Source organism: Geospiza fortis, unplaced genomic scaffold (genome assembly GCF_000277835.1).
Source record: "Geospiza fortis unplaced genomic scaffold, GeoFor_1.0 scaffold443, whole genome shotgun sequence".
Lineage (NCBI taxonomy): Eukaryota > Metazoa > Chordata > Aves > Passeriformes > Thraupidae > Geospiza > Geospiza fortis.
Genome location: NW_005054335.1, coordinates 5955399 through 5970232, shown reverse-complemented (window position 1 = coordinate 5970232; position 14834 = coordinate 5955399). Strand labels below are relative to the sequence as shown.

General features: G+C 36.5%; 1 protein-coding gene across 1 annotated transcript in view; it reads right to left on the bottom strand.

Moving 5' to 3' along the window:
• The window catches only part of PAIP1 (poly(A) binding protein interacting protein 1), a 35441-nt gene that overhangs the window by 15737 nt on the left and 4870 nt on the right, over positions 1–14834 (bottom strand). The window contains exons 3-7 of the mRNA XM_031057847.1: positions 14576–14742; positions 9213–9401; positions 5724–5836; positions 2497–2608; positions 1274–1399 (exon numbers count right to left, since the gene is read on the bottom strand). Of these exons, the coding sequence (XP_030913707.1) occupies positions 1274–1399; positions 2497–2608; positions 5724–5836; positions 9213–9401; positions 14576–14742 (707 nt within the window). The remainder of the gene's footprint in view (positions 1–1273; positions 1400–2496; positions 2609–5723; positions 5837–9212; positions 9402–14575; positions 14743–14834) is intronic.

Below are 14834 nucleotides of genomic sequence, written 5' to 3'. Positions count from 1 at the left end.
GTAATAGTATCAATATTAATTAAAAATAAACATACTGCACAGCAAACAGAGAAAAACCTGTATCTATCAGTGTATAAAATGGAAAAGATAAAATGAGACGTTTATTGCTTCAGTAGTGAAACTAAGGTTTCACGAGGCAGCCCAGTCTAGATACATACATACTCAACATTTGTAGATACTATATAATGTCAGAAAACACTTGCATGAAAAATAGTGTCTGTTCTGTAACACCGTTTAGATATAGCAATATGTCATAAAACAATTTAGATGATTGTTTTTTTTCTTTTCTTCTTTACTGCGCTATAAAGCTTCCTGATTTGTGTATTGCTGCTTAAAAAGGTTCTTCAGTGGGCCTTGCCTCAGGGAAGCATTGCCAACATAAGGACTGACCGCAGGAGTGAATGTGCTCACTGAGCACAATCTCACACCTGCTGTGAAGCAACCTCCTTAAACATCCAAACGCCAAATGAAGGTTTTAAATTACAAAAATCTCTCTTCCCTACTCTATGTTTATGATATCAAGAGAAGCTGTCAGAAATGAAACTCAAGATAGAGCAGGTTGAGAAGCAGTGGAGTATGAGGAAGGGTAAGGAATGAGGAAAAAAACCAAGCCAACCAAAAATCTTCAGAAAAATACTGTTTAGCATTTAACCTTCTATCCTATTTTAAACTGTTTTCCCAAATACAAGTATAATGATGCCTAGTGAAGATAAGAGCCTCTCCTACACAGAGGCTAACAATTTTACAAGAAAAGCTATGGGTTATGAGCAAAGAGGTTTATTTTCCACATGAAAGAGAAATCTATATATTTTTACAATAATAATGCCATAACACAGAAGGAAGGAAGAGATATTAAGAACCTTTTGCCACAAAAAGTGATGGACCCCAATGGCCAGGTGTCCTCCAGAACACAAAGCATACCTAAGATATCACAATTCATTCAGACATGTTAGTTTTAGTTTTCTCCTACACAGAAGCAGCAAAATGAGATCGAGAGGAAGCATTTATTCACTGGCACCTCAACTTCAGTTCTATTGCTCATTTGTACACAAATGGCCTTGGATTTATTTTTAGAGCAACTTGTTACTTTTTTTACTGGCTCAATTTCCTAATGGTACTAAGAAAAACAAAAATAGTAGTTTGCTCTGCTAATGCTGTAATGCATAAACCCCTATAAATACTTACTCATTTGCAATTTACCCTACGATTCCCTATATTAAAGCTAGGCAGTTTAAAAAAACTGGTTTTTTTTCTTTTAAAACTACTGTCTCACCTTCAGCAGTTTCACTGCACATATCAAATTACTGTCCACAGGATTAGAGAAGAGTGCATTCAGTAATTCCCGAAGGCCTTCTTGAAGAATTTCTGCCCGTGTAACCTGTCCGTTTGTTCCCTTAATCTGCAAAACATATAAGAAACCCCCCAATATTTCAAATATTAGAAATTATTTTGGGCACATTTTCTCTCTTGAATGCTGTATAATTTGGTTTGTGATCAATATAGTTGACATCTATATGCCAAATACTGTAACCATTTTAGAACACAGACTTTCATGGAATCATAGAATGGTTTGGGTTGGAATGGACTTTAAACATCATGTAGGTGATCACCTACCTCAATCTGCTGACCATACATCTTCTGATGCATGTTATGCTGAGGTCCTTATCCACCAACACCCAAAACCCTTCTCAGGAGAGCTGCTCCTGACTGATTCTCCACCCAGCCTGTATTTGTGCCTGGCCCAGATGAGTACTTGCACTTGACCTTGTTTGCATGGTCCCACCTCCCAAGCCTGTCTTGGTCCCTCTGGGTGGCATCCCTTTCTGCCAGCACATGGACTGCACCACACAGCTAGGTGTCAGTGGAAAACTTAATCTGAGTAATTTCCTTGCAATTCTGGCATAACAATGCATGGCTAGAATTTTGTTTCTCTGCTAAAATAAGAAAAGCTACCAAATGCCTGCTTAATGGTCCAAAAATTACCAAATTCCCAGAACCTCATGCTCTTTTCCATATTGCATTGCCTATTCTCTACAGCAGTGGTAGCTTAATTCTAGAAAGCAGTCTTTATATAATTAAAAAATTACAGAAAATGGTTTAAAACCAAATGGCATACTCCAAGGACTATGGCATACTCCACAAAGGGACAACTTCCCCTGTTCCAAAGTCTTTGAAAATCTTCATTTTTTTCATCTAGCAAGTGAAAGGTAGATCTCAAGGACCACTTACGGTCCAGAAATGGAAGAGTTAGAGAAGGATCTTCCTCATGCCAGCAGAACATTTTGATAGTGTTTGCTTTAATCAAACCACTGAAACAATCAAGTTATATGTGTATTTTTAACTATGCTATAGCAGGAAGAGAAGCTGGTGAAAGCACAGGCATAAAAAAAAATATACAGATTTTTGAACATATCACAGATGCATGAAGTTGCAGTGTTTACCTACACACAACAAAAATTGTATGAAGAGCCACATGACAGCCGACTTTCTTCTTACCTCTAAGTTAAGATAAAGTTCAGCTAAGAACAGCACGAAGGCATGAAATTGTTTTCTAGTAGTCTCATCCCCTTTAGTAGCTTCATCTTTGTTTTCATACTCTGTTCGACACCTGTAAAAATTAAAGAACAATTACACCATCTGTAGTCGTTCCAACGTATGTAACATGCTACTCATTTAAAGGAATGCTGAGAACTTTTAGCATGAAAACTGTTACATGCTGAATGCTGGGATGTATGATCTGTGAAGGGAATGAACGGCCTTCACAAAGAAGCAGTGGATTTGCATCCTTTTAGAGAAACACATATGATTACATGATTAGGTCTTTCAGCACTGAGATATCTGACACAGCAAAATTAAAAGAACAACTTACAACATGTAGAAATTAATAGTTACACAATTTTTACAACTGAATATGGGTCCAGGATGTGCAACAGTAACACAGGCAGCCAATGCCCAAAGAAATGAAGTAGACATGCTCCCCTCTTCAGGGTGCTTACCACATTGTCTTAGATGCCTTTACACTTATTTGATTAATTGTTTATCTTGCCATGTTAAGTGACAGTGATACATAATTCATGACACCCAGCTGAGTGGTGTTAAGTGACACTCTAGAGGGAAGGGATGGCACAGGACCCTAACAGGCTTGAGAGGTGGCCTTGTGCAACTCATGAAGTTCAACGAGGCCAAGTGTGAGGTTCTGCATAAGGGTCAGAGCAGTCCCAAGCATTAAGAACAGCTTAGGCAGGGAAATGGTTGAAAGCAGTCCTGCCAAGAAGGACTTGGGGGTGTGACGAGAAGATCAATATGACAGTGCATGCCTGAAGCTCAGAAAGCCAATTGTATCCTGCATCCAGAGCCTGTGGGCAGCAGGGGAGGGAGGGGATTCTGTCCCTCTGCTCTGCTCTGCTGAGACCCACCTGGAGCAGTGCATCCAGACCTGGGGTCCTCTGAACAGGGAGGACACAAACATATTGAGTGAGACCAGAGGAGGCCACTAAGTTGACCAGAGAGCCCTGAGCAGCTCTCCTGTGTGCACAGGCTGAGAGAGCAGGGACTCAGCGGGGAGCAGAGAAGGCATCAGTGACGCCTGGTAGCACTTTCCAGTACCTAAGAGAGGCCCCAAAGGGAGAAAGACTTTTCACATGGGCATGCAGTGACAGGACAGAGGGGAATGGATTCAAACTAACAGGGGACAGGTTTAGACTAGATATTAGGAAGAAATTTTTTACGAAGACTGTGGTGAGGCACTGAGACAGGTTCCCAGAGAAGCTGTGGATGCCCCATCCCTGTGTTTAAAGCCAGGCTGTACGGGGCTCTGAGCAACCTGGTGTAGCAGAAGGTTCCCTGCCCATGGCAGAGGGGTTTGGAACTAGATGATTTTTAAGGTCTCTTCCAACCCAATAGGTCCATGATTTTGTAATTTAGATATAAATACAAAAATAGGATTAACATACTACGGTAGTGAAGTAATTTTTCTAGTATTTAGCAACTGTGCCAAACCACACAGGTTTACATAAAAGTACAAAAACAAAATTAAAAATATTTGAGATAAAAGGAAACCCAGACAAATTTTAATGATTGTGTAATGGATTGAAAAAAAGTGGAGAAACTGAAAAATCTTAAGAGTTGAAATACAAAGTTTCAGGTAGAGACTTAGTTGAGAAACACAAGATGACCTCTCTGTGGTCACATTATTAGGTTGTTTATCTGCACACATCCTCCCTGCTCCCAATTTCATCCATATCAGCAAGCAAAACATCAGCAGCTTTAAATTAATAGCTTCAGAGTGCTATCATTAATGTTATCCATTCGGTTTGCTTCAAAACCAAGAGCCAGAAAATGCAACATTAACAGGGATTTCCTTCCATGTTTCAGTAACAAAGTAACACAGTTAAAAAAAATCATAAGCAATGACTTTGAAAGAAAAAACAAAACAAAACAAACAAACAACAACAATAAAAAAACGGAGAACAACAACCAGAAAAAGAGAGAAAAATGAGTGTTTTCAGCTTCTGCATGCCCTGGTTTTAGCTTTTGCTTCAGTGTTTGCACTACATCAAGAACTCTTCTGCTTCCACCCCAGCCCACCAGTGAGGAGGCTGGGGGGAAGCTGAGGGGAGACACCACTGGCCTCACAGATATTCCATCCCATGCGCCCTCATGCTTAGCATACAAACCAGGGAGAAAGCTGCTGGAGGCCGCTGCTCAGGAACTATTTGGGCATCGTGGGTGCTGAGCAATTGCACAGTGTGCCTCTTGTTTTGTATATGCTAATTCTTTTATCACTGTTATTATATATCCACATCCTTTCCTGTCCTAATAAAATATCTTTATCTCAACCCATGAATACTGCTTTTTCTGCCCCCAGATCTCTTGCCTATCTCATTGGGAGGGTGGGGAAGTGAGTGAGGGGCTGCAAGCCGTTTAGCTACCTGCCAGGTTAAACCACAATATTCCACTCATGAAAAAAGACCATTGGAATGCACTACAGTAAAAGTTTACCACACTTTTGCTGGACTAAGTAAAAACTTTTCAAATAAGAGGCAAACCTGAAGCTTAGAAAGCCAGTCTTTAAAAAAAAACAAAATGCAAATTTCTAAAGAATTCTGAAGTGTCCAAGACAGTACTCCTTCAAACGTCATGCAATAATATTTGAGAGGATATAATAATTTTAAAATGTTGCATTTTTGTCAACTACAAAGTTTAATCAGTATTAAGTGCGGTCCCCAGAAATCTGCAACAACTGAAACTGAAAAAAATTATCCTTCTGGATTTTATACTGCTATTTCATAGATACAAAGTCAGTTAGCGCATCAGTGAATAAACCTTACACAGCAATTCCAGGCAAAAAATCAAAGCACTAATTAAAAAACCACAATTAAGTAAGTACTGGCAAGAGTCAAAGGACAAGGACAGTACCTATGTGTGCATTTAGTAAACTTTTAAAGTAGATTAACTTTCCAATTTGCACTATTTTGGGGATCAGCATAATATACTCAGTTCAAAAGATCACACAGAACTTCAAATGGAGTCCTATTTTTATGTTTAAAAATATTAAAATATTTTAAGATGCATGTGTTCAGTACTCAGCATGTACCTGTGTTTTGATACTCCTCAATCTGTAATATTTTAAATAAGTATCTCTTATCTCAACAGAAGGAGTTAACACACAAACCAGAAAGATGTAACTGAGGAGAACAAGGCTTAAATTAACTGATACTGACCTTTGAAGCAGCAACTGTCGGAAGTTCCCACTTTGTGGACTAATGGTTAGGTGGTGAGATAGATAGTTACACAACCGGGCTCCCATGTATGAAAAATTTGGGACAGATGTGGCCTTCCAAAAAAAAAAGGAAAAATAAATTATTTATAAAAGTAATGATTAGGCTGTCAGAAAATATTGTTAAAAGCTTTTTTGAAACCCATGCTTAATGTTGATCAGACAACTCATGAGCAGAAAATTAATGATTAATAATTACTATTTGCCATGTTCACTTTTGTATTGCTCCAGCATGCTGATATATGCACTTCAGCAGAACTTAGAAGTTCATTATACTATAATTCTATGGCTCTAAGAAATCAACCACCATTATGCCACATGTCTTCATGTAACTCTATTTCTGCACTGTGACCTACAACTGAAGAGTGTCTCAAAGTCACTTACAGATTTCTTATACAAAAAAATCAACAGTGGACATTAAGACACTTTTTCAAGAACACATACGCTCTCAAGGAACAATGAGTACATTCAAACAACATCATCAAAAGTTGTCTTTTTTCAGTCTATAAGCTATTTATTCCATAATCTCTTTTTGCCATGGTTAATACCCAAGGAGAGTGTAAGAACATGGCAAGTAAAGAGAAATACTTTCTCCCATACATCCTCCAGCAATCTGCAGAATTGCAAACTTCTGAATCAGAGAGTAAGACTAGATCATTACAAGTAACCGTTCTCAATGTATCCTTTTTTTGCTAAAACAAGTCCCGCTACTGCTGAACATCTACACCTTTGTCATCTAAAAAAACGTGGTAGGAATGATATTGTGTAAAAAATCTTCTGTTTTAATCTGATAACTCAAACTTTAAAGAGGTGGAAATTTATTTTGTTCACTCATTTTCAAGCCTCCTCTAACAACACTTGAATTTCAGATTATTTCTCAGACGCAGTTACAGTGAAAAGAGGTTCTGCTGCAAATAACTTCACCTGCTCTGTCCAAAAGAAAATGAGGATACTAAGAACTCAGTAAACTTCTCCTCTGGCGTTACAATCTTTGAATATTTTTCTTTGCATCCTGATCATGTATCAGTGCTACAGATATGTTTGCATGGTTGAGCTGTTCCAACATGTTTGAAAAAAAAAGTCTTGCTAATGCAATTATACCTAGCTACCTCTTACAGGCAGAGAAAAAGACATAATTCTCCTATGTGCATAGAATTGCTGGTAAAAAAATTAAGTGTCTCTGGAAGATACAACAAGTTTAAGTAATTAAGATAGACAAATGGAATTCACCACTTTCCCGTAAGGGGCATGTGAACTACCTAAAAAGACTTTCATGCTGTGGTTCAATCAGTTGCTCTGACTAGAAAAGGTACCCCTTTTTTTACAAAGTGAGCCTTTTTAATACTTTTTCCTAACAAAAAAACTCCAACCCAAAAAACCCCCAGCAAACAAAAACTTTAACATTCCAACACACACACAAATTCTTCAAATCTCAGCTGTATTTTTTAAACATTATCTTCCTTACTAGTTGGGCTGTACTTGTGGTTGCACCAAACATTGAAATGACTAAATTTTAGGTATTATGATCTGGGGTAGCACACCCAGACAAACAAATATTCCACCCTATATCTTCCTAATAATCAATCATTACATTGCAAAATCATATTCTTGGAACAATTATTGCTGGCAACACCACTTTACCTCCAACTCAAAAAAGTCACAATCTAAGCATGAAGGTTAATCTACCAAGACATATCTTGGGAAACTGTAGTTGCTCTAACAGGAACAATCCACTGCATTAACTAGACAACAGTAAAGGTTCTTAAACTATGAATTCAGTGTCCAACTTTCGGAAGACTGTCACAAAAGAACTGGCACTTCACTCTGTTCAGACATAAATAAGATAAGTATATAATTACTATTTATAGACAGGCTAAGATGCCTTACACAGAAGTGATGGGAAGACCCTATAGGACATGGGTTTATTTCATTTCAGTATATTTCCTTTACAAACCTAGCATCTGTAAATCAGCTTAGTTGGGTCAAATTTGTATCACTGAGGCAGATGCTTGTAAGTTACAGCAATTTTAATTGTTTTGTGAAAAAATGGGAGACAAACGCTTGAGCCTCTGCTCAAGAAAGAAGAATAAGTATAGTTGGCTTTGCTCAGACACTATGCTGGCCTGATACATAAGATATCTAAAATCAGGTGCTTGTAGATACTAACACAGCTTTTCAGCATTAAGCTTTATTTTTCATGTAACTTCTTCATGTAAATTTTTCAGACTAATGTTGAACTTCTGAGTTGAGGAAGTCACAGTAAACCCCAATGCTGAACTTGCTTTTAAAGGGGGACAGAGGAGAAGAGGTAACATTAAAGACTTCTATTAAATGTAAGTCAGTGTATTTAAAATACAGGAAGTTAAAAATAGCATGAAATCCTCTTTTTTCTGTTCCAATAAACTATTCTCCATGGGTTCAAATAAGGAATGGTAAAATGATGCTGCCAAATGCAGCACAGGTGATCATCATGTCTAACTAAACTGGTCTCAATTAAATTTGCATTAATTCTGTATAATAATGAGAAACCTGAGACTCTACAGTTCTGTACAATGGCCAACCAGTCATTCCACTTCTACATATACTAGATTAAAATATTCTGCAGGTATCTTTACTTAAGTAAAAGTCTGCTTTCTTACTTTTATTCAAGGTAGAATTTGTAAGCAACAAACCTATGAAAGGTTTGTTGGGATAACAACAAATAATGAAGAGCAAGCCAAGAAGCATGGCTTCCTTTTCTGCAGCGAGCCCAGAAGACGGTAACAGCAGCTCATTTGCTAAGCAACACATATTAAGCTGTTCTTTCCAATGGCTCCCCCAATTAGTGCAGAGTTCAGCTCAAGGTCTCTGTCCTCATTTCCATGGCCATCAATGGGACTGGACCTAGTTACCCTTAGAGGAGCTTTCCTTTTCTCCAATTATGCTGTTCTGAAATAGGTATATTTCAAATAAAGAAAAAGCCTGGCAGAAAGGAGGTATTTCCCAAAAGATGGTGTGCACAGTAGGTATAAATTTATTTTTTTTAAATACCTTGAAATTAAAAGTTTCTTAGGACTATGAAGAATTTTTTTGCACAAGAGAATAAAAGTGTACAATATTGTATAAGTTTCTTCAATCTTTACTAACAAAAACTAAAATACAAACAACTTCCTTTAATTAAATAGCATAATTTCAACTGTAGTATGTTACCCAGGAGATACAAACACAGAACAAAGGAAACAGCAAACTGGGAAAATGTATACAACTTAGGCATTTGAAATCTGAGCTACCATTTCGATTAACTGAGCAAAATCCTTCCCTATATATTTAAGTCTAAAGGAAAAAAATATCAATCATTAAATTACTACATTGATACAATAATGTAACAAATACTGGAATATCTATCTTGGACACTGGGTAACAGAGGCATAATGTCCATCTTGTAATACATTACCTGCTGATAGATGAGTTCAACAAGTTCTCGTAAAGCTTCATCTGCAATAACCCAGCCATTCAGTGTTTCAGCAAACTGTTCTATTTCTGTTTCAAAACAACCTGGCTGCTCCGTGAGGTGATTTAGGAAGTCTTGTACATATTCTGCCAGAGTCAGATAGCCATCACATCTATCTTCAAAAGAAGAATCCTGTAGAAGTGAAAGAATATGCCAACTCCTTAAAAACAACCTTGAAGAATTGTTACACCTTCTGTCTCCAAAAATAACCATACATCCCTGAGTTTTGAGTCTCTGTATGCTGGATTACACAGTTGACTTCAATATTTTTACAGAGCATAGACCCCAACATCTCCTGAAGTGTAGACTTCAGAAGCCTCCTTAAGAGCCAGGCAAAGTATTTTTACAGACATTAGGGTCTCCCAGTAAAATACATTAAAAATGGAAAAGAAATTTGCTTCAAAAGTTGGTTTATAAGATTAACTAACAAACCAAGTAAGTTTATCTGTTAAGGGTAGAACTACCAAACTGAGGCTCAACAACCATTCCTGGTACTGTACTGTGGATTTATGAACCACAGAAGGAAAAAGAAGGAAAAATTTGAAACAAAGTATTCTGGGCTTAGATAGTGTGTACAGTGTTCTAAAAATATGCAGAAGTGAGAGTAATTAGAGAAATACAATAAATACATAGTACTGTTCCCATGTAAGAAGTATAATCAGAAAAACGGCTATTTTAAAGCCAGAGTATTTGTATCTCTTGGCAAAAGATAAAAGATTACAAGGCATGAAATGAAACTATTCAAATTGAATTGCATTAATTTACAGCTACTGAGGTTTAAAACCAGACAAGACAGTAAACACAACTGCTCTCTAAACAGAGGAGGGGCTACCCAGTATCACTTCATTGATATTTATGCTCCCACTGATGAAACAGAATTTTTGTCCATTCAGAAATGAATCTATGTGAGGGTATCTAAAGTCAACACTGTTCCAGATGATTATAATGCAGGTATATGAAGAGAATAGCAAAGAAAGCAGCATCCTTTGTCATGTCACTAGTAGTAACACAGTCCAAATACATCATTTTGTCACACTACACAAAAGGTTGTGTAAATCACCTCATATATTTCAGAAATGCAAGAAGGAGCCTGAAGCGGCACTTCTAAAAAAAATGACTTAAAATTAGCAATTCAAGACATAAGAGTAATGTAAAGAAAATCAGAATTCTCAACTATTCTGCCATTTAAAAATGCTTAAAGGGTATCTATGGTAAAGCTGAGCTAAAATAAAGCTTTTTTTTTTACTTAGTGTACATAAATATATTGACAAGGGTTATAACTATATTGTCCACCTCCCCCTTCTACTCCCTTAATAGGGATTTTTAATTTCTTTGTCTTCTAAATGCCTATCTCTCCTCTACTGAATAGCAATATGGATCTGTGAAAAATTTCTAGCTGGGTATGAGCTATGAGAAAGACAAGATACACATTGTTGAAAATCACATCCTGGTATTAATTGCATGACTTGTGAAGAATGTGTGGGTAAAAAAAGCAGACTTTCTAAAATCATTCAGACATGTTGTAAGTTAGTGAGGTGGGACATACACCAGTGTAACAGAGGTAAAATATATTTAACTAGAAGATATGCCAGTTAATAACACTAATGGCTAAATAACAATATTACCCACCAGAAACACGAAAAAAAATATGGGTTTATGGAAAATAAGGAAAATTATTACTACATAAAGCCTTTGACAACCTGAGGATTGGAGCATGGGCACTTCAGAGGTCCTTACTAACCTAAAGTTTTCTATGATTTTAAAAGGCTTGGAGCTTACAAAAAGTAAAGGCTAACAGGCCTATGTATGACTTGCCACATACTCTGCTTCACTAAAGAAAATCAACATTTATAAGGCAATTTCAAACAGCCCAGTAGGAGTTCTGCGCAATAAATTTAAAACTAGTTTGTTTCACAGAACTACTACATTACTGTGCAGCTACTGCAGCTGCATCACATACAGCTGAACTAGCATCTCTCCAAACAACTTGTCTGAAAACTCTCCAGCCAGGCTGCAGAGCATGCAATTGCTGTAGCTAGTAAAAGAAGCTGCTCCTTCTGACAGCCATCAGATTGTTACAAGACCCTCCTTCAGCAGAGAGGAAGGTATCTTCCTCTCACACTCACTTGGCAAGGATCCAGTCTTAGAGAACATCCTTGTGTTGTAAGGGATCCCAGGTGCCATTTGGTATACTAGCGTCCCTGTTGTATACCCTTATTTTCAATTTGTAATTAAGAGGCTAAACACAGAACTAAACTCTGTATCATATTTATCTACCTGTACTAAATATGCAACTTCAAAAGAAGTCTAGGTTTCAGTAACTATGCCAGGGAACTGAGCAAATGGGAGAGAAAAATGAGTACTTGGGAAATTCAGAAATATACAACTTTATTAAAATTATTTATAATTGATTCCTTAAAAACGAACTAAATTCAGCTTCTAGAAATAAAGTACTTGCACGTCTCATTTTCAGATTTCAAAATTTAACATAAACGTAGATCCACGCAATGTATGAACCCAAGGAAAACAAAGCAAATGGCTCCTGATTATTTTTCAAGAGGAGCTGGCTAACAGAAGCCTGGAAGATTACACATCACTACAAAGTTATAATTTAAAGCCACAAAAGTAAACTAGAGATTTTCTGTTAATTTCAATAATTACTCCATCAAGCCAGCGCTCCAATTTCTTTCTCTAAACTTTGATAGCTCTAGGATGGGATTCTGGATTATTTACAACAAAAGAGTAACTGATGAAAATATTATAGATTTTCCCCTGTCTTATTATGTGTCAGTTCATGGGTTTACATATAGAAGGGTAGAAGACTAAATAGGTACTAGGACTCCTCTGATATACATAAAGATAAAACAGAAAGTCTATAGCAAAGATTCATGAGACAAATCTGCTCTTACTAAGTTTCTTAATATGTACTGATTGCTGTTTTTCTTTATCTAGTAAATTAATATTTCCACTTATGAACTTAGTCACTAATAACAACTTATTGATTATTCTTCAGACTTCTTAGGAACAAGCTTTTTGTCGTTTAAGTTAAATGAACTCAACAAGTTTCCAATAAAGTTATTGCAAACCCAAGCACAAAAAGGCTAAAACCACCTATTCATGCTGAATGAGGTTAAGTGGCACTGTCATGCTTGGTCTTCTGATGGAAATTACTGAAATTAAAAAAGAAAAAAGCAGGAGGGAAGGATTGTGGAACCCTAAAATAACAAAAACCTCACTCCTAAAGCTATGAAGTAAGAATGTCATTATGCCCATTGATGGAGTGACAGCCATATTATTATCATACAGCCATTCCAAGGAACAAACCTGGTGTTTCCTACTGGCAATTCAAACCTATACAGTCACTATTTCTGCTGCAGACAACTACAATTTCTATGGGTCAGACTCTGTATACAAACAGAGAATTCCATGGAGGCCCTTCTTCAATATCCCAGTAAAGTTCTTCTGAAAATTCTAGAAAACCTGGTAAGCTGTACTCCTTAAACCATCTTCACAGGTAATTGATAGTTTTGAGCATCAAAAACTGGAAAGACTGGAAATTAACTGACCTAATAGCAAATGTTACATGGACAGACAGAGTAATTATAATAGTGCACAATCAAACAAGAAAGCAACACTATTTAAAAAATAATGGTTTTTTTGCAATTGCAAAACAACTGTGTCTTTTATGAGAAAAATACAATATTTCAGATCTAAAAATTCAGGGATCTTTACAAATGGAAACTATAAAGTACTAATTTTAAATAAAAAAAGTTTCTCAAAACTTTGTTTTGATTCAAATTTTAAAACTCATGGTCAAAATCAGTGTAACTGTAAAGCGTGCTAATTTTTTTATTTTTATGACAAGTGAGCCCAATTTATAAAATTCCTTCAGTTACTAAACTAAAAAAAACAAGAGATTTTCAAATAGTGAAGAATGAAAGAAAAATACCACTGCTTTATGTGTATCATATTCTAATTAGATTAAAGTGCCTGCAACATGTTTTGTTAACATTTTCAGAGGTAGTTTTATTAATAGATGAGTCACATTCATAGCATATTCCAACAACATAGCAACCAGGCACTCCCACATGCTTGTGTGTTTTTGCAAAACAGCTGAAAAGCAACTTGTTGGCATTGAAACTTTGCAGTTTTAAGAGTGCACTATGTAGGCTATTGGGAAGGCTGTTTGGGTTTTTTCTTTGTCTTGAAACTGAAACACTTTATTTATAGAAAACATGGACCCAGTGTTGGGGGAAAGCAGTTATTTTTTCTCCTAGATTATCAATTCATCAAAACATGTTCACACTGGCATGAACAGTTGTATATTGGCTGTGGGGTCTATTATACAGGACAGTAATTACATTTAGTAAACAGGTAAAGCGGGTAACACTAAGGTAACATCAATTTTACTGGTGAGGAAAAGATTTCAGAATACCAAAGCACCATATTCAGCATTCAAATGAGGTATTTTTCTACCAGTTATCAAAAATCAATTTGATTCAGCATCCCTCTTTTTTTTTAATCACTTGATTGTATTTGTAAAAGTTCCCACCTGTTTAGATATAGTACCAGAGTCTGATGTTTGCATAACAAAAGGATATATGAAGAATTCAAAGAGATCTTCCCTGGAGTAGAGTTACTGAAGCAGTAACATGGAAGACAATGGAGCAGGAAATAGAAATAAAATAGCTTTTATTACATTAGGCATCTACAAACTGATCTGAGTCTAGCTGGAAATATATTTCTTACTAGGTGTGTTGGTAGGTAACTGTTAACTTTTTTTGCCCTTTGGTGATACAACACCACTGATGACACATGATGCTACGCTAGCTTAGGCAGTCATGAGGAATGGTACCTGTGGCACAGGAAATTCAGGAAAGGCAAAGCCTGTGCTCAGAGAAGCTAAAGTTCAAGCTTTCTCTCCCTGTGATTTCTACATAAGAGTGAAGCTACGCTTTCATTTAAAATGCAGTATAGATGTAACTACAAGAGAGGTAGTCACCAAAAAAACAGCTTACTCTCATACTGAATGCAACCAACACCTGGTGTAGTCAAAAAGGAACATGGTTATCTGAAACAAGCTTTAGCAAAATATTTCACAGCAGAGGTGCTCATGTACATCATAATATCTACCCAATATCACTTAACATCCTGGCTGCAACTCGGGAGGTTATATTCAGAATTTTTGTAAACACTTTAGCAAATACAGAATTCAAATTATCTGACATGAAAGATTTCAAGAAAATATTATTAATTTGAATACAAGTAAATTGGCTCATACTAAAGAATGAAGTTAAAACACTCACTGTGAAATTCTGATTGAAGTTCTGGTGGTACCCTGATGGATAAAATTCAGGTGCTTTAGCAGACAAGTTTGATGTTGCTACAGGATCCACAGCCATTTCTGGTCCAGAATCAAGAACCGAAACTTTATCTTGAGATCCAGATGGAATTCCTGTCTTTTGCAGGTGTTCTGAAAAATTTTTGTTAACAGCTTGTCTTAGGCATCACTAAATTAGTATGTATTCACAGAAAGTAAACACAGAATATATATATATATATATA